A 24967-nucleotide genomic window follows, 5' to 3' on the forward strand; every position below is an offset into this window, starting at 1 on the left:
AGTGACTTTTAAAAACATTAAGGAAAAAATAATAGACTAAATTTTTTTCTTTCACAAGACCAAATTTGGAAATTAATCTGTTCAGTGAGTAACATCATTTTGGATCTGAATAAAGGATCCTAGGTTCTCTAGTTTCCATATTCTTGCTGGAAAATTAAGTAAGTGCTTCCAAGCCTGTTGCTTCAACAAGGATGTTGCAAAATATGAAAAGAAAAAGGGAAGGAACCTAATCTTGAAAATATAATATGACTGGCATTAAAGCTCCCTCTCACTGAAATTCTGTAACGGTTTCTGCTTTTCTTTCAGTCTAGTTACCCTGAATGACTGGAAGGCAGTAAAACTATGTACAAAACATATCCAAACGTGGCACAAAATAAAGTAAAAGCCAGGTACTGGCCATAGAGTCAGAAGCTGCAGAAGTAAAGAGAAGAGAATCTTGTGGGTTGTTTTTTTTTTCTTTTGTTCCAATAAATTTCTTTTTTTTCTTAAAGTTGGTAACAAAATCCCTCACACCTGTATCTGGAGAGAAAGCATTTCCTTCTTTGCACTTTTCATACTTTTTGTAGGCTATAGGAAGCTTTTCCTTATCCATCAGAACACAGATTAACTGGTATATTATGCTGGCATCTTTCACCCTGCCACTGAATGAAGCTGGGCATTGACTTTCTCCTCCAGATAATGATTGTTTTATCTTGGATAGAGAGTATTTTATAATAATTCTTCTATGTTGGACAACACTAAGTTTTTGGCCACAACATACTATATATCATGTCAATAACAATTTTTTATCTTCTTTCAGGTAGTGGATGTTCTGAGATGGTACACTTTTGTTTCAGATATAATGTCAGTTCTAGGGTATGCTTCATTTCAGGCCTGGGGAACCTCTCTGGGATTGGTAATGCTTCTAAAACCACACAAAATACAGCCTTTGCTCATTGCATGGTTGATCATGTTTTTCGCAGTGTTAGCAAACTGAAAGTGTACAGTTTCAAAGTTTATTTTGATAGACATGTTTTAAAGCTTCAGCATTGTGGATGTTAATGTAGAAAGAATGTTTTTATTGCTGCCAAACATGTACTCCATGAGGGAACAAAGTGACTATAAGTTCTTGTAGCTGCCTTTTTTTTGGTGTGGGTTTTTTTTTTTTTTGTTTGGGCTGTGGTAAACTGTATTTTGCTGCTATTCTATCTGCCAACGATAATATAAGGGTCATTATTAAGCTTGACCGAAGGGTTGGGTTAGCAGAATGGTTCTCGCATTGATGCCTTCAGTAATGGAAAACTTGAGGTTGGTTGGGTTTTTTTTCCCCATCACTTCTGCACAGTATGTAGACCAAACGTAGGTATTTTTCCTGCCGTTCTTGCAATATGAATGAAATCTTTTACTGTACAGTCTTCGCATTATTTCCCTAGTCCGGCTGCCCCACATTTCCTTTGGCTCACGGCTGTTTCAGTGGCTGAGGGAGCGCTGAATACACGAGAAACTTGGCTGAGGGAAGGAGCCAAAACCCAACCACGTGCAGCAGCGCACACACGCCAAAGCGGCCGGCCCGCTCGCCTCTGGCAGCCGGAGGAGGCCGTCTGTTTGGGTGCCGGCAGAAGCGAGGCTTGTGCCTGCCCCGGGGCCGGCCTGGGGCACTGCCGGCGGCTGCGCCGGCTGCTCCCCCCCTCAGCCCCGCCGGGCTGCGCGGGCCTCCCGCGTAAACAGGGCTGGGGGGGGGGGGGGGGGGGCTGGCCGTGACACCCCGACACGAAGCAGCCGCGTCATCCCCGGCGCTGCCAGGGATGCCGCGCTCTACCCGCACCCGCGGAGCCACCTCCCTCCTCCTCCTCCTCCCCCAAGGCGCGGCGGGTGCCGCCTCCCTCCGCGCCGCCTCCGCGCCCAGCCGCGGCTCAGGCCAGGCAGCCCCGCCCCGCTCCGCCCCGCCCCGCGCCCCACTGCCCGGGGATTGGGGCTGCCGGGCTGCCTGGTGCGAGGCGGGGCTTGGGTCGTGTGCTTATTTATTTATTTGTTTCCCTCCTCTTTTTGTTGGTTTTTTTTTTTCGCGCTACCTCCCGGCTTAAATCTCTGTCTCTCTGTCAATAGCAACCGCGGCAGCGGAGGATGGGCCGGGGCCGGCGGAGGCGGGCGGGCGGGCGGCCCGGGGCTGGCGCCCCGGTACGGGCTGGAGCCGAGCAGCATCCGCGGGGGCGGCAGGTCCCCGCCGGCCGCGGCCGCTGCGCCCGCCGGCCCCGAGAGCAGTAAGCAGCACATCTATGGCAATGACCTTCCGGGGGGAGCCGCGCTCGCCCCTTCCCTCTCTTGCAGAAAGTCAAACAAGTCAATGAGGAAATTGGGAACTTAAAAAAAAAAAAAAAAAAAGCGCGCAACAACAAAAACCCTGCCTCCGTGTCTGGATTTCAGGGCTGATCAGTATCACCTAAAGGAAAACTTTGGTGACGCCCGGGGAGCCGCCGCGCTCTTCCAGCGGGATGCGGGCGCTGGCTTTGTGAAGCGCGGGGGTGCGCGACGCGGAGCCCACAGCCGCTGCCCGGTGCGCCTGACCCCGCCGGCTCGGGGGGCTCCGGGCAGGGGCTGCATGCCTGCCTCAGGCACCTGAGGCTCGGGACTGAGATTTTAACCAGAACTGTTTCCTATTTATTCACCGAGAGGAGAGGGGTTTTCTTTCACAGCAAAGGAGGGAGGAAAGGGGAGAGTTAGAGCTGAAGAAGTGGGTCCTCTCTCTGAAGGAAATGCCTTTTGCACTCTCTAAATGACCTTTTCTGAAAATGCAGCTTCTCCAGCTGACTGGTTTTTATTCTGACTACAAAGTGTGTGAAACTGAGCCCTAACTTCTCCACAAACCCTAGGATGTGCGCTTCTGGGATTAGCAATATGGGGCATCTGTTGTCACCTCTCCTCTTGAGCCTAGCAGCAGTTTTTTCCAAAGGTAAGTCTCAGTCTCTTCTGTCTGTTTCACTGTCTCTTGTTTATTTTGCATACACAGCCTCTGTCCTCTCTCTCTGTAATGCCTTGAATGTTGATACCCATAATTCATGACTGAAGGATTTGGAGGGAGTCATGTGCTAGTCAAAACCGAGGATATCGTGATGGGAAATCCCGAGTGACAGGATTTTTTCTTGGTCAGCTATGACAGTCTACCCATTTACTGAGGCATCTGTTACCTGCCTGTTGTACTTTTGATCATGTAGATACTGGTGATGGGTTTAGCTGGTAACTCAGCTTTGGATTGCGAAGGGTTATCTGGAAATTTGAAATCTTCAGAGGTACAAGCTATTGGAGTTCGCTGCCCTGCCGTTATCTTCTATGTAATTTTGCAAATTAAAAATCCTGTGTCTCAGACTGGCTGGCAGTGTTTTGCTGGACCAGAAATACGTGCTTGCTGAAATGTTTAAAATCTTTGAGAGCGTGAACCAGGTGTCTGATAATCTGCATGCTGAATAGTTTGAATGTCCTGACAGCATGACTTCAGACGACTCAGTGATACCTTCTTGTTGCCCTCAAGTGTGTTTACAGTAAGAATCAGACAACCAGCATATAGACAATGCACACAATTTTGTGTGCATTTAAATCCTTCCTTGAACTTAAAGTTTTCATCTGTGGCCTCAGCCAAAAGGTGAATGCATTTTTGCAATACTTAATTAAGATGATTCTGAGCATTCCTGTGGAATACAAAGTAGAAGAAATACACATTTCTACTGAGAAGATGATGTGCATCAACAGCTATATTTTGGCAGGAAAACAAAATTAAAGTTCACACGTGGTTAGCCTTCAGAGAGGAATAATAGCATATGCATTTAATCTGTGATTTTTGCAAACATACTGATAGTTTTGCTTATAAACACCACTATTTAAAGAAGGTATTAATTATTCTTAACACCTATTTACTCTTCCAGATATCAGCACTTTTCTTTTTTTCTTGAGTTATTTTTACTAATTACTTTGTATCCAGAACTGAACTTACTGGCAGAAAGCAAAATACACAGCTGTGTATTTCTGTGGTGGTTTCCTGTATAAAATTCACTTACCCTCCTTTTTACCTTGGAACAGGTTAAGAAAGAAAGGAACAAAATTATGTCTCCTCGAATGTTACCTAAATGCCATGCCTACATAAGTACAGTTTTAAAGTTGCAATTGGAAATGCATTAGCAGCAGGGATTGGAAGTCTGAGTCTTTTCAAAAGATTGCTTCATTCACATTGCACACCATTTGATTTTGATTTCCCAGCAAGGTTGTAAATTATGTATTTTATTATAAGCAATATCAGTACTTTGGATAGGCTAACAATGCAGTAAGAGTATTAACTTTTTCATCTCCTATTTTTTTGGTGTGTTTCAGTTTGCAGCCTTAACACTGCATTAACATAGTGTTTGACTGAGATTGCAGTTCATTCCAAGATTGGAGTGTAAGTGGCATTTCAGTCCTACAGAGTACAGTGTTTTATTGCCAGCTCAGCAATTATAACATTCATGTATGATTTTATTCTTAAATGGTACTTACTTCTCTTTTGAAAGATAAGCATAGGCAGAAAAATTAGACTCTTAAAAGAGGTCTTGGGTGGAAAAAAAATACTATAAAAACTGACGAGGGAGATTTTTCTATGTATTGGGATTGTGAGGTCTCATTAAATCTGATATGTCTTGAAACCAGATACACAAGATCCCATTAGAGTTACTGGTATTGTCTGTGCTATTTATTTTGCACTTCAGATATCCAGTGTGTGATTGCTGGGACTCTGCTGTTTAGTAATACAGATCTCTATCTTTAACATAATTGTCTATTTCCATACTTGGTTACAGACTCCATCTGTACTACTATGCCTTAGTACACTCTGAAAAGACCAGAGTGTTCCAGAGATTTACAGTATAAACTTGACAATGTAAAAGGTTGATTTCCCCCATAAGAAGATGAAACCAAAAAAATAATCAGACTTGATTACTACTACAGGGCATGTTTCTTTGATGCTTTTCTGGTGCTAATAGAAAAACTCTCTCATTTATGTCATGATGACAAAGTTTTCCTAAAGAGATAAAAAAATCTTTTAGCATGCAACAGCAATCAGCTGTCTATTGTGTATAGGTCTGTTGCTGATTACTCAGAACCATGGCAACGCACCTTTTTACTGCACAGTTTCCAAATCTTTCAGGTGATAATGTTGAAGACTTGAGAATACTATTGTGGTTTTGCTTTGCTTTTAGCTTGTAAATGCAGAAAATAGCTCCAGCCTGAGAAATGAAATGTTTTTTTTCAATAATGAGCCTCATGTTCTTATCAGAACAATTTGTCACTGATGATATAATCCATGTTTTAATATATTGTCTGTCTAATGATATATATGTGTGTGTGCATATATATAGAGACAGACAAAGGACAGAGCTTATAAGGCTATCTAACTGTAGTTATGGGGGTAGTTGCATTTCACAGCTTTGTCTTCAACCAGGAGTTTTCTTGAGTCAGTCCCTCAGACCCTCAGTCAGTTCGGCATTTTGCTCTTTGGTATCAATTATGAAAAAAAAAAAAATTGTTCAGAGATCTTCAATTAAAAAATAACCAAGTCCAGTTGATGTTAATGAAAACACAGACTAATACAACAGGCAGAATAACATGGGCATTTTGTTCCCTTGTTTAAAGGGAAAACGTCTCATTAGCTTCATTGGAGTAGAATAAAAACTTTAATACTTTCCTTGAACACCAGGTTCCATTCTTGGCTTAAGTCTACAATGAACTGAGGATCTCCTGTAAGATGCTAAACAATTTTAGGATGTATACTGTGAGACTTAAGATTGAGGAGCCTTTTACATTATGAATGTTTGTTGTCAGGTATAAAAACTGATTTAATTAATTCCAAATTTCAGCTCTAAGTTGACAGTAACAAAACAAGTGAGTATTTTAGTGACTTTGCCTGCCTGTGCTCTGCTGAGCATTCCATGGTGGTCTCTGTCATCCTGAGCTGAAATCTTCCCCCAAGTTGCCTTCTAATGAGATCTCAGGCCACATAGCTGCTGTTCTGATTTTCTTTTTCTCTCAGTTTTTATAAATGTGGAGGCTTGGCAACTGTATTAGGCAGGATTACCTTGTATACCCCTAAGAGCATTCCCCATAGGCTGGAGATGTGGATTGTAGATTTGCAGTGATGCCAATCTTCTATTATAGGGAAGTGTGTGGGGGGAAATCTCCCAGAAACCAAACCCTCAAACATTTAGTTTTAGTTACATTATAGGAGAGAAATATCTGGATATTTGAATTTAAATTGCCTCTGTTTCCTTTGGAATTATCCATGTTACAGTATTCTTTGAACCCTCTGGATTTCTATTGAATCTTACACTGTAGATTTTTCTGTCTCATTATGGACAAACTCCATCTTTGGCTTTCTCTATGCAATTTTACTGATTCCATGATGACAATATCGCAATATGGCATTCTGTCTACATTGCTGAAACACGTCACTGATGATTTCAGTGGATTATATCTTTGTGAATTGTAATTGTATAGGAAACCACTTTCCTTAGCTTTAATCTCTCTTGTGCATCCACTGGCTTCAATGGGGATAGTGGTGTACAAAGAACTACACAGTTGAGCTTGTTAGTTAGGTTCCATCTTCCAGAAGGCTGTGGGCCATTTCTGAAGATCTTCCTGTGCAGATCTTCTACTGACATTGAAGTGCACTGTGGACTTAATATAAGTAGAAACATGGAAAATGAAAAGCTGAAGAGTGCAATGACCTGTGTTTCAGCACTACTTTGAAGTTCATTACTCTGGAATGCTGGTAGTATATTAGTAATAGAAAATAGACCTGTATATGGGATTAAAATTGAAGATTATTTTATTTAAGATATAGATTCTTTTTTCTCATCCTTCTTGGTGGTGACTAGACAGGAATTCAGGGTTAAATTTCAGTTCACGTTGATAGATTTTGATTGTGATGACGAGGGACACACTCTTTTGCAGAGTAACAGTGCTGACATAACTTATGGACAGACTCATCATAGGCACCTGTTGCTCTAGCTGTGCAATTGATATGTATAGAAGATTTACTGCATGCTGCTTTCGGATCACCACTACTTAGATGACCATAAATTACAGGTGTGGTCAATAGGAGTTTTTCTTGGAAGCTTTGTCTATGTGCAGAAACCAAGAGTTTTTTTTAAAAACCCAAAAGATAAAGGAAATCTTTCTAGCTTAAAGTTCAAGCAGTTCCCATAAAACCAAAGTTTTTGTACTTTGTCCCAGCTGCATTGAATTTACCGTTGTTTGAGCCATTATACAAGGGAAGGGGAAATTCAGTTGCACTTTTGCTCTTCTTGTGTTTCTTGCCACAGTGTACTTCTGGGAGAAACCCCATTCTGATTTCTTCTTTCAGTAAAAATAATAAATTCAAACTAAACTAAAAAATTCTACAGCTAAATCCGTGTTTTATTTGTCAGCTGCAATACTGGCTTAATGTGATTTCGTTTCTAATATTTCCCTGTAATGTTCTCATTTTTTACTTCTGTCTTTTCTTTTATTAGTTCCATAGGACTGGTGGTCTCTGTGACACCAACCAATGTTTTAGATATTAATAAAAGCAGCTTTATTCAATAAAGATCAGTTTTATTTAATAAAAGAGAAAATCAAAACATAATCTGATTTTTTTCATACTGCATTCGCATTAAATGAACCTCCTGAGGTTGTTGTGGATGCCAAGTCTAGTGGCAGTCTATCACGGGTCCTAGGATACATAAACATGACTCCAGATAGATTGATTGCTGAGAAGCTGAAGAGGCAGCTGAGATTCATCGCAGGTTTGGTTTATAAAGTGTTACATTAAATTACTTGATTTTCACCAGTCTTTGTAATATTGCCTGCTGCATTATTAATGGCAGTTCAAAATGAAGTGGATTTTAAATAGTCCAGAGACATTTAGATAACACTAATTATTATGAGCAGATTTAGAGTACATATTTGAGGATGTTAGGCTACTTCACCCTCCTCCATTGGGGGGAAATTAACTGTAGAATGAGGATTGACTTCTTCATGTCCTTGATTTCTTCTTTTATTGAATAGATTTAATTCCAGTATAAGGTGTTAGTCTGAGGGCCCCACAGAGCTGGTGGATTGAAAGTGTTCATCCTCTGAAGAGGTACAGTCTATTTAGTATCTATGCAAGCTTCCACTTTCTACTGTGTGACTTAAACTTGACCTAGAGGATAATGTAACTTCCAGCTCTGCAATATAAGATATTATATCCATTATTGATCCACAGTGGGTGTGATCCAGAGCCCATTACAGTTGGTATATGGGGTTTCATTGCCTTTAGTAGGCTTTAATTCAGAGTGTAGACAGAGTTTTCTGGAGTGGTATTTTTCAGCCTGTGGCCCATACACCAGTGGTGATTCATAGAACATCTGAGCAGTGTTGTGAAACCAGTGCCAGAAACCTTATGCATGCCAGCTAGAAAAAAACAAAGGGAGGAAATAGAAGTAACAAGGATGCTTTCAGAGTGCATCCCAATTTGTGTTTGGTTGTAAACAAAGACCTTTGTGACAATACTGTGTAAGATGGTCTGGATTTCTTTCAGAGTGTTAGATGGCTCTTGTCCCTGAAAGGGTTGAGAAAAACCACTGTAGTGAGACTAACTAATAATTTAAAGTATTTCTCTGAACTGTTTGGTATTGCCTCAGTACTTCAGACACAATCACTGATGGTGTGAGTGTTTCTAATCCATGGCAGCATAGGTTCTCTTAAATCAACATTGAGTAGTGGTTCAGTGAAGCAAAGTAGGAGTAGTCTGCCAGTCATTTAACTGCATCTGCACTGTAGGGTCAATTAACTTCCTAAAAGGCTTCCGCTGTACTCACAGAGGATGTTTGTTTGTTCTTACATCCTCAGTCTTGTTTTTTTTAATTAAGGTTTCCAGAAAGGTTTTTGGAGGGAGTTTTCTCTGTTGCAGACGATTGTCTCCCTGGAAGTTGCTCAGCGAAATGGACACATTTTTGTTTCTTGTATAGACAATGTAGAAACGGTTGGTAGTGGATCCATCTACAGTGATGCCACATTTCCTCAAATCTACAAAACAGAAGGCCTCTTCCCTCTTACAGTCACTTCACCTTCTCACAGGCCCATCTATCTCTGTTTTTAAACTTACTTTGAATTGATTTGGTTTGTTTAATTATTTGGGTTTTTATTTGTAAATAAAGACTTTTGTCACAATTCTGTGTAAGATGTTTGAATAAGAAGGTGTTGCAGAAATTTGCTATGGTAATGTTTAATAACCATTTTCCAGCCTTAATTTATACCATTTTATACTCATTTGCTTTTCTGCTAATGGTGTCTTTTTAATCTTAATAGCTCTTCTTCTCCTTGGTGGAACACATTGGGCCTCATTAGTTTGCAGTTTTGCAACTAGAGCAAGCAAAATAAAACCACATGTAAAAATGACCATGTAGACTGTTAAAACATGAGAAGGGGGAAGGGTATTGAATAACATAGGTGCTATAAAAAGAGCAAAATAAATGAGTTAGCTAGTTATGTAGAAAAAAGTAGTAGCAGTAATAAGAATGAACACACCAAGGAGAAGTGTGGGAAGATGTCAACACACTCTTTATTCTTGGTGTATACAACTTTACAAGACAGACTAAGAAGCAACAGAAGTGTCCTCTCTAGCTGAACCGGGATGCTATACAGCACGCCTTTTGATCTATTTGCTTTCAAGGTACTCAGACTGTTGAGCAGGCAGTCTGCAGACCTCTTGCTGAGGAACAAGGCATATGTCCAGATCCTCACACAGATGAGGCGGCATGTCTGGCATGCTAAAAAAAAATAATCCTCCAAGTCAGAGAGTTTAGTCTCCTCTAATGCTAAATGATGTCAGAACCTTGAATTTTGTTGGCCCTCAATATCACTTTTTATTTATATTTTTAAAAGTCTACTTTTTATGTTTCAGTATACATTGTGTAAATTCACTGCGGAAGAGGAGGAATCCACAGCTGTCAGAGTTAGCTAGCCAATAGTGTCTCTGAATATTGATCCAATCCATAATATAAGAAAGGAAATAATACCACTTAGCCTTCAATCGACTAATTCATCAAAGATCTGGATTAACACATAATCATATCCTCCATTTTCTACTGAGCCATGGTGACTCATTCCATTTGTCTTCAAGAAAAGAAAACGGTGATTTGCATGTGCATACAGTTGAAATATCTGTATTTATCCTTCAGAGTTTTGCATCTCTGTCTTAATGTAATCAGTCTTGCTTGGTTGATTTTAATTTGGTAGTACACATTGGGTAGTTAGTTTTCTTGTCTATGCAGGGCAAATTCCTACATTCAACTTCCTACATTGCTCTTAGCAGTGTGGGGTGAATTGTCAGGTTTTGCTGGTATGAAGGACATCTTGATGTTGTTTCAGTGGGTTGTGTTTTGAGCTACTGTTGAAGGAACTATTCAGCTCTGACAAAACTTCCCAGTGTAATGAATGTGTAAAAACACCGTGTATCAGCAGTTACCCTCCTGTCATCTTTAGCGTGTTTTCAGAAATAAAAATAGATTTATTTGCTCAGGTTCATAAGTCTGTAGCTCTTGAACTGAAGAAAGATATTTTTATGTAGTCAACAGTATGTCCCATTTACATGAATTTTCCCTGTGTCTGTTCTGTTTAGGATCTCTTTAACTCAGGTGCTTTGTTAGGTATTAAGCTCACCTACAGAATTACGCTCATATGAAAACACTAGAAAAACTTGGCCTACCTTCTGTAGAAGAGAATGGAAAAGGAACATATGCCAAAGGAGTGTCTCATAATCTACTAGTGTGCTAGTGCACATCCGATACAACAACTAATTGAAATTTGTCATCTTCTAGACTGTAGTGGCAAGGCCGCTATTTCCAGATGTCTCCAATGAGTTTCTTTGTACTCATTCTTAGAAATCCTGCTGAAATGCCAACTGCTCAGCAGTCCTGTCAATCAGGGTGTGAAGAGGTGGTGATCCAAAATTTAGTGGACACTCTTCAAGTCTTATTTTAGTCTTTTTGAGTTGCGGTATTCCTCTTAATGACAAAGAGTAGTTACGCCTTCAGTGAATAACAATAAAAGCAATGTATTGCTTTTTAAAGCTTGATATGATGCTCTCCCTACATCTTCCCTTGCTTACTCAGGGTTTATCAGTTAAGGTTCTCTTATTCCATATCCTTTTCCATATTACTGGGCAAACAGTTGAAAGGCCATCATGACTTCAGCTGTGCTCTGCTCTCTCCTTTGTGGTTGACTGTGTCCCCTGCAGCAGTTGTCTGATAAGAGATGATTTCTTGCATACTGAACACTTGTGCACAGTAGGATTCTGTTACATACTTCTGACTCTTTGACACCATCTGCCCAGTAAAGTGGTTTTAATGGCTTTCCACTGAGCCAGCCTGTACTACAGCCCTGACAGTATGCTCTGTATTTTTAAAAATAAACAAAATCTCTTTAGAAAAGCTATCCATGAACACTGACTTCTCCAACAAAATTGAGGATTATGTACTGTTTGATAGTTTGCGGAGGCAGAAATATCTCTATTTGATAGACTTTAAAATAAGAAAATGACTGATGGCTTGGAATGGTCTTCTAATAGTACTAGTTTATTTTTTTAAAATGACCTTATAAAGCATTATTTCCTATCCCATTTTTTAGTCAGGTATTATTATCCTTTTACAGAAATGCAATCATTTTACCTTGTTGGAGTTCTCTTCTTTATGAAACCTGGGGAATGTAGTGGTTCATGATGATTTAAGAGTCAGGGTACCGATTGGCTTTCTGTAACCTTTGGAAAATAACTTCAGTTCTCTGCTTTCCCTTTCCCTTTTAAACTGTCTTGCCTACTCAGAATACAAGTTGTTTAGAGCAGGACCTGTTTTACTTGCTGTTTATATAGCAACTGTACCTCTTCTCAGATGAGAATGTACATTTTACTACATTAAAATAATTAATTACCAGTGACTGAATTAGAAATTGAAATGTGGCACTATGATTGTCCTGATCACTGGACAACATGAACAACTCAGAGGCCTGTAAGAATAGAAGAGACAGGTAGGGTAAAGGGGGGAAAAAAAAAAACATATAATGAAAGCATCTATGTGATTAAAAAATTCTCAGAGCTTAAGTAGATCTCATCCCATGATGTTACAATTAATAAGCTATCTAAACCCTTTCAAACAGCAACATGATAAAGGGAACATAAAAAGGTGTCATAAAGATGTTTTCATATTTCCTTCTGTTAGAATCCATTTTACTAAACTATTGAAGAAACCCACCAGACTTTGAATATCTGTATTAATAATGCAACAAACCACTTACAATGAAAAAATGTATTTTGACAGATGGTACAGATCTTTGAAATATTTCATTCCTTCTCTGACCCTTCAAGTCTTTGGAGTTTATTTTAAGCTTCTTCACATTAGTAAGTTGCAAAATAGTGGGCAGCAGTGGTGATGAGATGGACTGGTGAAAGAAACTGTTGTTTAGTCTCTTCTGTTATGACAATTGAAACAGTCAAAATAAATGGATTCTTCTGAAATTCTGAGCTGACTTGATAAGAACACACAGAATCAGACACAATCCTGTTCTTTAGTCTTTAAGTTCTTTTTTCTAAATTAGATGGAGTTTGACCTCCAGCCAAGATGAAAGTTTCTATCTGAAGCATAGGTTTCTTTTGTCTTCTCAATGCCCTATACAGTACTAGTCCTGTTTTATAGATCTGTGTAGGGATAGTACCAGATATCTGAACCTCTATTTCTAGCTGCCCATTTAGTCAAGAATAACTTTTGCTGAGGTCCCTAAGAAAAACAATCTTCCGTGCTACTGTTGCACATGAGGCTAAGGCAGCTTTTCAGGATATTCTGAGATGTGCAATGCCTTCATATAAAAGAACCATTCACAATGGTCATTAGCTTTGGAACCTTTTGTGCAATAAAGACATTTAGAATTTTTAACCTGCGGAATATGCACGTGGTGGTATCATTTATGAGAAAATTGGCAAAATCCCTTCTTTGCAGCTGAAGAAACAGACGGTTCCGTCATCATTTAATAAATGGTCAACAGCAGAGCTGTGCATATGAAGTTTTCAAATTATGTCAGTCTTTGCTCTTTGCAGGTTTTCTTATATTTTCTGGCTAGTTTGCTTGAAAGCTTGTGGACCATCATAGCAGTACTGCATCCAACTGCAGGTTCCCTTTATGTTCTCATGTTTGCATCCTTGTAGATTTCTTTGGACTTGCTGTTTTTTTGGTTGGTTTGTTTTTTTGAAATCACCCAGCTTCTTGAGGTCCAGAATTCAGACTGAATTTAATGGATCCAATGTTGGGTTAGAAAAAAAATAAAGCAGTATCACTATGAATTCCCTTGAGAATTAAAATGGTATTTCCCAAATGCTATCCAGCAGGTTGATATTTTGAATGGTATTGCAGTGCTTCTTTCTCTTTGCTTTTGTTAATACTTCATTTGTGTAATGAATGAAATGCTAAGGTAAATAACTAAGATCTGTGGTCCTTACAGAATTGTTTGCTGCTGCTGTTACTTTTTTCCTTTTGTCCTATCATAACTTTGGATATTGCTGTAAATGTTCCCTGCTGTTTCTGCTGCAGTAGTTTAAAATACATATATCAGCATGAGCTGTGTCTTTTCTTGCCTTTTTATTTGGACTCTTTATCTGAGTAGCAATAGATCAGAGTAATGGTACAATAATCACTGTTGAAGCATTTATTTGTTTGTTTTCTTTCTATTTCTATGTAGTCATATGCTCCTTTCATCCTTTCATGTATTCCTTTCAGAATTATGCATGTGGTTTGGATCAGACCTTGAAAAAAAGAGAAATGCTTATAAGTGGAGAATACTATATATAGCAGACCTTTGTTATGGTATTTATAGTCTTGGTGTTTAGAATGTCTTCGTGTGCATTATAGGTTCTCAGCAAATAATCAAATTGCATCAATAATAATAAAAAGGATGGTTCATGAAGAGATTCTTTTCAACTGTTCTCTTTTCAGCAGTTTCAGAAAAGAATGATGAATTTGGCAGCATATTTGCAGTGCTAACAAATCTGGGCTTTGGCAGTCTAAATCAGGAACACTGAATTCAAAACCGAAGATCCCTCATAGCAATGTCCTGATAGTAACTGCCTCTAGGTGCAGGGGGGAGCATTCACAGACCTTAGATGATTTTAGATGTTGCAGAAGGTCATAGGATAATCTCTCAGGTAATTAGCTCTGTCAAACCTTGAGTCTTTTTATGGCCTACAACTTCTATCTGGAAGTTTGTTGGGAGACATTGAAGATCAAGGGATGCAGCAAAATTTCCCCCAAAATGCAGAGAGCATTGCAGGATGTTATTTGGTGTAACAGAACTTTTCTAGTGTTTCAATTCATGCTGTGCAGTGCTAAAGCCCATCATTTTTTTTCGTAATAAATACATTCTCTTTTGTGTTTTCAGCCTGAGAATAGTCACCATCCTAGTCTTCATATCTGTGGTGACACTGCACTTTTCCCTCAGCTTCTTGGGTATGGTCTTTGACTTGTTGCAGATGTTTGCTGTCAGTTTGAACAATTTGTCAGAGAAACTACACCTTCTCACACTTGTTTTATCTTCTCCTGACAGACAGGCACTATCAAAATCTCATCTGGAGCCTCTGGAATTATTGTAGCATTTTCAGTTATGTTTTATGCTTCTTTGACATCTGTCTCAGGAATAGCTGATCTATTGTATTTGTCCTGGTCTAAATCGAACTGGTCCTTTGCAAATGCTGCTTTCCGGTACCTCTTCACTTTCTTCTTCAATGGCTGAATATATGTTTCCCTCAGACACTCAGTAAGTGAATTCCTCCATAGTTCTTGCACTTTCTCTTGCCTCCTTAATTATAGGTCAGTGCCATTACTGTTTTCCTTTCAATTGCAAGTCCAAGTCTTGTTTTTAGCACTGAGATGAACAGAAGGAATCGTGGAGGAAAACAGACTATATAATTTTCGATTTTTGAGATGACATTGAACTTGTAGTACTGACCTGTAGGAGTTACCAGGAAATAATTGGTAACCTAGGCCAGGAGCCCAGAAAATTAAGATTGAGGGCAAGTAAGAAATTCATGAAAATTGGAAGACAAGAAGAAGAAATAAAGTTCAAACTCTGTATTCTGTTGTGTGCTACTACTCTGCAGAGTAAAAATTGGTAGTGAAGAATGGGATTGTGAAGACCGCATAATAAAGAAAATCAGAATATCTGTTTCCTGTGCTCTGTGGTCTGCTTCAGGCAGATAGTATCTGCACAGACAATGCCCATCACCAGAGCAGTCCCAGGAGGTCTGATGTCTTCAGCCTCCCTCACACGTGCCTACACCATAGCCCACGGGCAAGTTACACATATATTTGACCTTAACCTATAAAACAGGTATCCTACCATACTGCAGAATTGCCCTCACATTAGTTAAAGCAGTTTGAACTAACAGGACACAATCCCTTCTATACAAAATGGCCAGGGGTCAGCACTGTTTTTCTGAGGTGGTTCCCAAAATCACTGTAACTGCTTCTTGCAGATCTATTCTGGCTGAAGAATTTAGCTGATACAGGGGAATGGGGAACCAGGAATTTACCATGCAGTCTAGTATTGAAAAACTGGGAAAGAAGCTTTGCTCTGTTTAGCAAAACAAGTGAAATGATCTGGAAATTTTAAATTGGTGGAACACCTTTGGTGGGGAACAACTGAAATTTTAACTTTAGTTTCAGACTAAAAGAAATATTGAACTGCCATAAAATTTCATGGAATAAATAAATCTTAATCTTGCCTATGATAAATTCAAGTCACAAACAGCCAAGACAGGATTTTTTTTTCTTGTTTTCATAATAATCTCATGTGAAATGGTTTGTACTTTATCTCATCCACCTGAAAGGAAAACTAAACTAACTGATGCTCAGTTACTTCTTTGTATTCAATGGTTGAAAATAACTCCTTTTGTTTTTGCAGTAAAATATTTTCTCATTCGTGTGAGCTTCTTAATTCGCACCTCGTTTGCCAGTAGTAAAGGGTTTTTCTCAGCATTCTTTCCTTTGCATAAAGCCCTCAGTGTCCTTCCTTGACCTGCTGGCAAAAGGTGATACTGAAAAGTTTTGTTCCCTTCTCAACTGAAGTTGAACAGCTCTTGCAATAGAACTTGCCTTCTGTCCTGGACAAGTAGTCATCAAATGTGCTGGTAACAGAGAAATGATGCATTATGTGGTACTATAGATACCATGCAATTTAAGAGAAAGAGATAATGAAATGACATAGTATTTTATATTGCAATGAAAACTGTGCTAAGTGCTGTGAAAACACAGCAAGGAACAGTAAGTCTTTTGGAGTCAAGGTCTAGCTTTACGGGAGAAATGTGCAGAATTTATATAATCTAGCTGTAGAAAATGGTTGTGACAGACCTTTCCTGGAAATTAAAAAAAATCTATTTTACAGGTATAGCAGTTGAACAGCAGTGCTTTCCTGTACTTTGGGTGTTGAATTTTTGTTCACCTAAATCTAGACTGTAAGCAGTCAGAAGACAATTCGTAATCATTCTTTAGTAGGCTGAATCTGATCGGAAAATGAGCATGGATGGTATGGCTTCTCGGTAGGCTAAGTCAGCCTCAGCTGGGCTGCTGCAGTCTCTCTTTCTTGTGTGGCATTGGCATTTATGCAGTTGAGTAATGAACCATGCAGAGAGCTGGCTGATCCAGCTGAAAACTAATCTTTTTTTTCTCATTTATATAGGTTAGGGGTTTTTTGCAGCCACCAGCTCCAACAATACTACAGTTGCGTATTGAGGTGGTTTAGCTCTCTGATCTGATGGAAAACTAACCCACCAAAAAGAAAAGCTTTCCAACAGATATGGGACTGTGAATAATCTCACCCTGAGGCCACATCCTCACCAGATCTGGGAAGAAAAAGGGCTGAGTGTACTGTGCCTCAGTAGCCTGCCTTTTCATTCTCATTCTCTTGTAGAAAAAAATCATGATTATGGAAATCAGATGTTGTTTAAGCTTATGGAGTGGCATGGAAACCAGTCAAAATGGAAAAAAGTTTGACACTGATCACTTGACATATTTATAATTGTAATTTTTAGATGATAAGCCTTCCTAACATCCCATTCCATCTACAAAACAGCAACAATTTCAAAATAAAAGTATAATAGTAGTATTTAATGATGTCCAAGGTAAAGCCATGCAAGTTAAACAAAGATATGGTAACAAATACTATCAGTTCCAGTTCTCCCTCAGTAAATTCCTTCTCATGACTTGGTTGAAATTTCTGAAGGGGAGGGAAAGCGATCCACTGTTGTTGATAAAGTGGTGATCACTATAGTTTATAATGTTGGATTCAGCTATAATAATCCACCCTGAAATGGACCCAATTTACCCGTATGCTGGGTATTTTGATGAGTGAGTTGAAAGATTCTGGAGACTTCTTCATATTCTTAATCCAGCCAAACTAATTCTGAGTGGTTGAATTTGGTAGCAGTGATGATAGAAGCTGCAGTATGGTAATGAATATGCAAGACACGGGAGTTTCCAGGATGAAATTTGGATTTTATTTCCTTGCCCCTGTAGCATAGCTGTGGTCATTTTCAACCATCACCAATGGCTGCTGTTGCAACTGTTTCCAAAAAACTGAGCATCTCCCTTTTGTAATCATGGATCTGGGCCAGCCTAGCATTTTCTCTCTGGCTTTCAGTTCTGTACTAAGCATTACAGACTACTATTGTATGAGATCTCTCACATCTGCCTATCACCCAGGCAGTTCCCTCTTCTTAGTCACTTGTTTTTTTTTCCTTTCCTTATGAACTAGTGCTGTGACTAAATTGGTAAGGCTTAATGGCTCATCATATCTTGCGTGGGCTTCCTGTTTCCGACCCCCATTTTCTCTTCCACCGCCAGAATGTACATACTAGTAGACAAATGCCATCTGGGAATTGTAAATCTGTCACAAGTACCACTGTTATTAGTTTGTGTGTATCAAGATGCAAAGACTTTTACAAATGCTTACTAATCTGCATCAGAGTTACCATTTTTAAAAAATTATGTCCATCTTAATTCTGAAGGCATCCAGCTTTTAGGTTGAAGTCTGTAAGCTCACAGGACTGTTTTATTTTATTACAGTGGAATGGTTAGACCAGCAAGGGGGCAAATGGCAGTTTAAGTCGTGGACCAATTCCTAATTATACCTGTGTGCTTCCCTAATGGAATTCAAATAAATTATTTTGTTGTGTGAAAGAAGTGGTATTATATTTATTTCTAAAATCTTTTTAAGATGTCAGCATGTAGCCCTGAGGATGTGAAAGAAAGGTAGAGCTTGTCAGCCTTCCTGGCTGCTCTGAATTACCCTGAACCTATTGGAAATGAAAGGTTCAGAGAGCACAGATGGAATAGATTGAAGCTTTGAGTGAATTGAAAGGGCAAGTTTACTGGCTAATCATGATCTCTATGGGTGGAAAGATAGCTAATAGATTGAAATTGTCAGACATTGTGAAGTCCTCAAAAGAACTGCTTAAGGCTTTTTTTGCTTTTCAATTTTGTCTTGTGGTAGCCGCCTGCTTTTTAATTAAAATATCTTTTGTTTCCACATAATTAAAATAAAACATGTAAGCAAATACTATTTAGTGAGTGTGAGGCATGAACTGTTCTTATCTTGGTTGATTTTTTCCTTTCTTTTAAGATAACAAAATTGCATGAATACATCTATCTAGAGATTATATTTCTTCACTCTGTAGATGAAGGCTAGATTTTTAGAAGCATTTGGTTTTAAATTTAAGGACCAAAAGGAGTGGACAGATTTTCAGTCAGTCTCAACATTGACGTGTGCCTTCTTGAAAGTCCATTCAGAAATGTCGCAGAGGGAAGTGGTGAATGCTGAGTGCTTGTGAACCCTCCCACACTAACTGAGGGAGCACAGCACTAGAAAATCTAGACCTTGACTCTTTCAAAAACTTTAGCACAGCTCCCAGCTCAGTGGATGGAATCTTGACTGGAGTTTAAGGATACTGATGTGGTATTAAGAACTACTAATGTTATAACAAAAGTTGATGAAGACGTCTTTTTAAATTTTGGGTTTAGTTTGCTTTATTTAGAGAGGGGAGTGATCTCATACTTACAGACAATTCTATTTAAGCAGTTCTTTGACTTAAAGCTAAGAAAGAAGTGCAGCCTATGTTTTGCTATTCTGTATTTTTATCTTCAGGCTGATCTTTAAGAAGTGCAGTGAGCTGTTAAGATCTATAAACCACCTTCCGATACAAATTTTATGTGCCTGAAAATAGGAGACAAAACCAGGCAGCACAGTGGGATGCCAATATATGAAAACCCCAGAATAATTTGAAATTATACTACTGTTTTCATTGTAAATAACAGCATACTTCTGTTTTTGATTCACAGTTTCTGTTCCACTGTATATATTCAATTTCACTGTGTTATCTTCTGCTGGCATAATTTCTTTGTCTTGAAATTCCAAGTCTCTATCAGATCAGTCACTAATGCTTTAAAGTACACAATTTACCTCAAACACCTAATGTCCAAAATACAGAACTTGTTTGCTTTAAAAATATCTTTAACTAGTTTTAGTTATCACATTTTTTAACGTTTTTAGATATTCAAGACAAGTCTGAGTTTTGCTGAGAGACTTGACGACAGAACTTTTCTGTAACAGTCAGTGTTCTTACTATGAAGCCCTTTCCCTTCTCCAGTCCCTCACCCAAACGTTTTCTCTAAACAGCCTCATATAATCTCAAATTGCATGATGACACTCTGAAGGTTTTGGGGACTTTGCTGATGTCTTCTGATGACTTCCTGAAGACAGGTGCTATTTTCATGTTTTCTTATACAGAGTGCAGTATGTGAGATAAAATTCTAGCTCTGCAAATTCAGTCATTGACTTCAGTATGACCAAGACTACTTCCTCCCATTATTCTTGAAAAATGAGTTGGAGTGGGTAGAAATAAAGCCAAGTACGTGCATTTTCCATTATATGATTTTGGAATGTCATATGAATGAAGTCACACACTCATGGTCTGCTTTGGTTAAGTGACAAGTCCAGTTGTGCTAAAATTCACCAAGAAGAAAAATCTGATTAAAATAAAATGTTTTGCTGCTTTAAGGATAGATTCAGTCACTTTAGTCATACTTTGAAAATTTTACTCAACAGGAACCCCCACAAAATGCACAGGATGGCAGAAACTGACTTCTCATAATTGAAAGAGAAATTACAGTAAGATAATGGCTAACATAGGGCAGTAAGTTTTGCATTATTTATATACAAAAATTACCCACATCTTATGTAGGTGCTTGGAATAGGTACAATACCTGAAGACTTGTTTAGTTTTTGCACAGCAGCTGATTGTCTCCCGCATCTGTACCTTCTTAATTTGTTAGCTTGGTCCTGTCATAAACCACAACACAGTGCGTTGTTGATGCTGTAGCTCTTTTTTGTTTTGGAAAAGGTGGAGCAATGCGTTAACAGCATGAATTCAATAAAGAATGGATGGGCGAGTGCATTAGCCATTAGTCTGTCAACTTTATGAAGTGCAGTGTTTTCTTAAGTCTATGAGGAACCTAATGAGCTATGTGAGGGACTGTGAGCCAGCCTCCCTAGCATCATCTACAAAACTGCACTTAGCAACAGGGTGCAAGCAGCCAAAGTGAGATATGTAGAGGCTTGTCCATCAGACTGGATATTTTTCAAGCTCCCCATGCTGTCTCTCTGAAGGAATGGCTCTGTAGCACCACCAGCTAGGGCCACTATTATAACACTCAGATTTTTGTATGAATACTGATCAAAATCTCTCTACTCAAAGCAGTGAATTGTTAGTCTGAAAGGTATTAATGTCCATGAACAGTTAAATTTTGAGGTCTGAGCTTATATCTCTTTTATCTCCTATATTACAAGTTCATGTTACCCATTACCTGCAAGAAGTTGCTTCCAGTAATATTCCTTTTGCCTGTATTTACTGACTTGTGGAGAGCTACCGATTTCTTCATATCCTGTAGCCCTCAGCTTGGCAACTGCACTTGAGGTTTCTAAGATTGGGGGGGGGAGTTAATGTGAAACACCAGAATAAATTTATATCCATTTAAAATTCTTAAAGCAAGAGAAGGTGTTGTATTGAGTGTTTTAACCTGAAATGGAAGAAAATACCTCTTAATAGTGATATTAGTGAGATTACAAAAAATATCCTAAGAAATGTGGTAGAAGTCCTGTCTGCAGCAGGAGTTTAGTATTAGAAGGATAAAATTGGATTAGAGGATTAGAAATTTCAGAGGGGTGGGAAGAGGCAGGGCGGGGGGAAGCCACATCTATACCAAATCAACCCTCCCTTTTCCTGGTTTCTGTGAGGCAACATGAAGGGACTGAACATCAGAAAATCCTGGTGTCCTTTCCAAGCAGAATCATGTTGATTAGATTGTTCTTAAGACTTTCACTGATCATAAAATTGAACTTCATTCTCCTTTCCTCAGGATTACACAAATGACTACTGTCTTGTAAGACAGTTTTTTATCATTCTCAAATAAAGCTTTTGTGCTTCTTGTATGCACAGTACAGTCCATATCTGCTTCCTAAAATTAAGTTCTTGTTACATTGTTTTGGAGCTCCACTTTCTCATTAGGGTATCCATTTGCTGCAGGTTGATGCTCCCAGAAGTAGGGATATACTTGGCTTTCGTCATTTTGCTTTCTGATAATATTCAGAGCATTCTGTTAAATCAGACATGTTTCCAAGCTGACCAAACTGCCAGTTTTTAGAAAAATCTTTTTTCTATTATTAAGAATTTTACAGGCTGCTATTTTTTTTTTTTAATTTTCTTACAAGCTGCAGGCAGGTGAGCTGCCACATACCATTTGAGAGACATGATTTAAAACACCAGAGTAATTCAATATTTATTTCCCCTGTGACTTTCCTTGGAATATCTAGTGGGCATCTTATTCAGAGACAATTCTCCTTGGGAGGTTGCTTGTCTAAGTAGCTCCATAGTTACCATGACAGACCTCCATTTTATTTATTTATTGGTGGTGGGGAGGGAGGGAGGAGCAGAAAAAAAGTGGGAGAAGAAAATAATGCTGAGAGGGGTTAATTTAGCTACTGTTTTTGGAATATAACATAACACCTTCATAGCCTCCTCACAGTATATTACTGTAGTTGGTTTCTGGTTTTGTTTTCCTGCCCTGGATACATACAGGTACATGACATTGTTTAAGGGCTTAAAGCTAGTAACCAGATGTATAACTTTGCTGATTTTATGGACAGAGTGGCCTATAAGGCCATCTAGTCTATCCATTTATAATGTCAAGAATGTAATTAGACTTTTATTAATTGTGTTACCTTTGTACTGAGTCTAGTATTGTATGTTTAAAAAGGAGCATACAAAATCAGACCTACTCTTGTTTTGGTCACCTTTAAAGAGGCAGAACTTGTTCCTGTTATTCATCACCTTGGTAATTAAAAGCACATGCTTTCCAGTTTGAATTTTTCTGTTTTCCAGTTAAACAGGTCCTGTTGTGCCTTGATAAGGGTCCTTCTCTGCTAGGTTAAGGATATCTTTAGTGCCCAGTATTGATACCCTTTTAATGCATCAAATTCAGCTCATATCCAGCCTTTCTGTGACACTGACAAATAAGACTTCATACAGACTAGTCCCTCTTTTAGCCAGATGCAACTATCATGTAAATAGCTGTAATGTTATTGGGATTACAATTAATTATATTAGGTCAGGTTACACCTACTAACATCTTTGGGGTTATACAGCCACAATTAAAATCATAACTTGGTCCTCAGTTTTATTTTAAGGAACAAATCACGTCTATTTTTGCATGGTTCCTGGGCTCCTTTGGAATAGTATTGCTGGAGCACCTGTCGGACTACCTCCTCAGAGCAGTTCTTGAGTGTGAAAACAGACTCCGAGATGTACAAATCCTCAAAGTGGTTTCTTCAGCTGCCTCGGGGATCTTGTTGCTATAGCATCTGCAAGAGTAATGTAAACTAAACAGCTTTGTAATCACTCTTGTTTTTACCCTCAAGAAACAAGCATCCTAAAGACTTAAGGCTTTTACATGGGGCACAACACTGTATAGTACGTTAGAACCAAAGGGTCTCCTCCTTTGGCCACCTTATCTGGTATGGTGGAAAATAGTGCCATGAAAACCCTTACTAAGAGATGTGTTTATCTTCCCCTTGGAGTTAAGTACAGTCCCTGAGATCACATATAAAATTGTTTCTCCTTCTTTGAATCCATATCAGTATGGTCTAGTTCTAGAAAAGCATATTTGGTTTTGTTTGATATCATGATGGTTGATTTTAGAGAGGAACTGTCTGGATACCCATCTGCATCCATAGCCACAACTTGTTTGGGGTTTCATAGATCAAAGTTCCTCTTGGATGCCTCACTCTTGCTATTTGTACTGTCATCAGCACAGGGAGGTAGGACACTACTGACTTCAGAGTTGTGCAGACCTAAGATCTTACAGTGCATGCATAAACCACGAAATGATAGGTGGATGAAAAAAATCATTCTACATTTGCAGCTATGCTGCACAATATCCAGTATCCTATTCTTACAAAAAAGAAACCCAACCTTCTTTAAACTCCTTATGTGAACACCTTGTTGTGGTTGGATACAATAGATTTAGAGCATGGAGCTACATTCCTAGTGTCTGATGCCCTCTTCAACGTCCTCATAGTTGCTCATCTATTCTAAATGTCTTCTTTTTTCAGTAACTTAAAAGATAGATCTGGCATAAAGGAGAATATTTAAAGAAATCAGAAATTAAGTGTTTTAATAAAGAGTAGATGAGACACTGGATTACTATTAGATTTTGGTTATTATTAATTCAAGAGGGAAAAAGAGTGTAAAATTAACACAACCTTGGCTGAAGTTTATGGCTTTGAAGAAAATGGTGCCTCAGAGGAATAGTAGGACTCAGGCTTGATTAAACTGGGATTTCAGAAATTCTCTGCACTGAATGAAATAAAAAGGCATTCAATCTAATTAGATAATATTGTGGAGGGATAGGAAAAGGACAGGTATTTCTGACCTGGTGGCTTTTTATATAACCTTTAATCCATGGTATGTGTTTGTAACTATTTTGGTAGTTTTATTTTACTTCTCAGGGGAATTTGGCTCTGAATTCTAACCTTTTGATGCTTTGCTTAAGAAAATTTGAGGAGAAAACCATCTAACGGTCTTATTAAAATACACAGACTTTCTGGAGGCCCGTTCTGTAATTTTTCCTCTTGAAACTTCATATTTTGGTAAATACCTTGCTCCTATTTTGATGAAGAAAAGATATTCAGGAGGAAATGCATCTGTCAATTTTTCTTGAGATATTTCTTTTGTGCTACCTACTCTACTTTATGTTAGAAGACACTCACAAAGAGTCTAGAATACCGACCAGCTGAAGCTAGTAGGAGTCACCCCTTTTATACACTACAGCCATATTTTTTTGTTACTGTGATGCAAAAAGGAAACACGGCTTTTACTGGAATTACTTTTGGATTGTGCCATTGTTAAAGAGAGGAGATTTAATTCCAAAAACTTATAAATCAATGGAATAGTGCCTTACTCTTACATGATGTTTTTGTTCAGGTGATTTCAAACCACTTTACAAAGGAATTATACAGCATGTTTTGTCCATGGGGGGAGATTTGGGGCTAGAATACAGATTTTTTTAGAATCCTACTCCCTTTTCTCTCTATTGGGCTAAACTGCTTTCGTGCAGTTTTGATTTCTGGAATATGAATCTAGTTTAAGGACTATTAATTCTTATATACTTTTGAGGATCTAACCGGTACTTGTTCTGCAGTTGTCAATTATGGCATGAATATAGGAAGATGTAGAGATATGTTTAGAATCAAAATTACTTTTCACTTTGTATCTACATCATCTTACTTTAAGGGTTAATCGGGAAATTTGAGATAGCTAACATAATGCCTGTTTGAGTATATTATAGGCACAATTTTAGAA

At 38.6% G+C, this 24967-nt stretch overlaps 1 protein-coding gene across 2 annotated transcripts in view; it reads left to right on the plus strand.

Annotated features, from left to right (window-relative positions):
- Positions 1-1906: 1906 nt before the first annotated feature.
- Positions 1907-24967, plus strand: part of TMEM132D (transmembrane protein 132D) — a 294438-nt gene continuing 271377 nt past the window's right edge. The window contains exons 1-2 of one of the 2 annotated variants that reach the window (XM_074887190.1): positions 1907-2240; positions 2775-2929. In XM_074887190.1, the coding sequence (XP_074743291.1) occupies positions 2851-2929 (79 nt within the window). In that variant the 5' untranslated portion in view covers positions 1907-2240; positions 2775-2850. Of the gene's footprint in view, positions 2930-24967 lie in introns of both variants that reach the window. The other variant, XR_012631298.1, reaches the window with a different exon arrangement.

This window comes from Strix uralensis, chromosome 17 (genome assembly GCF_047716275.1).
Source record: "Strix uralensis isolate ZFMK-TIS-50842 chromosome 17, bStrUra1, whole genome shotgun sequence".
NCBI classification, from domain to species: domain Eukaryota; kingdom Metazoa; phylum Chordata; class Aves; order Strigiformes; family Strigidae; genus Strix; species Strix uralensis.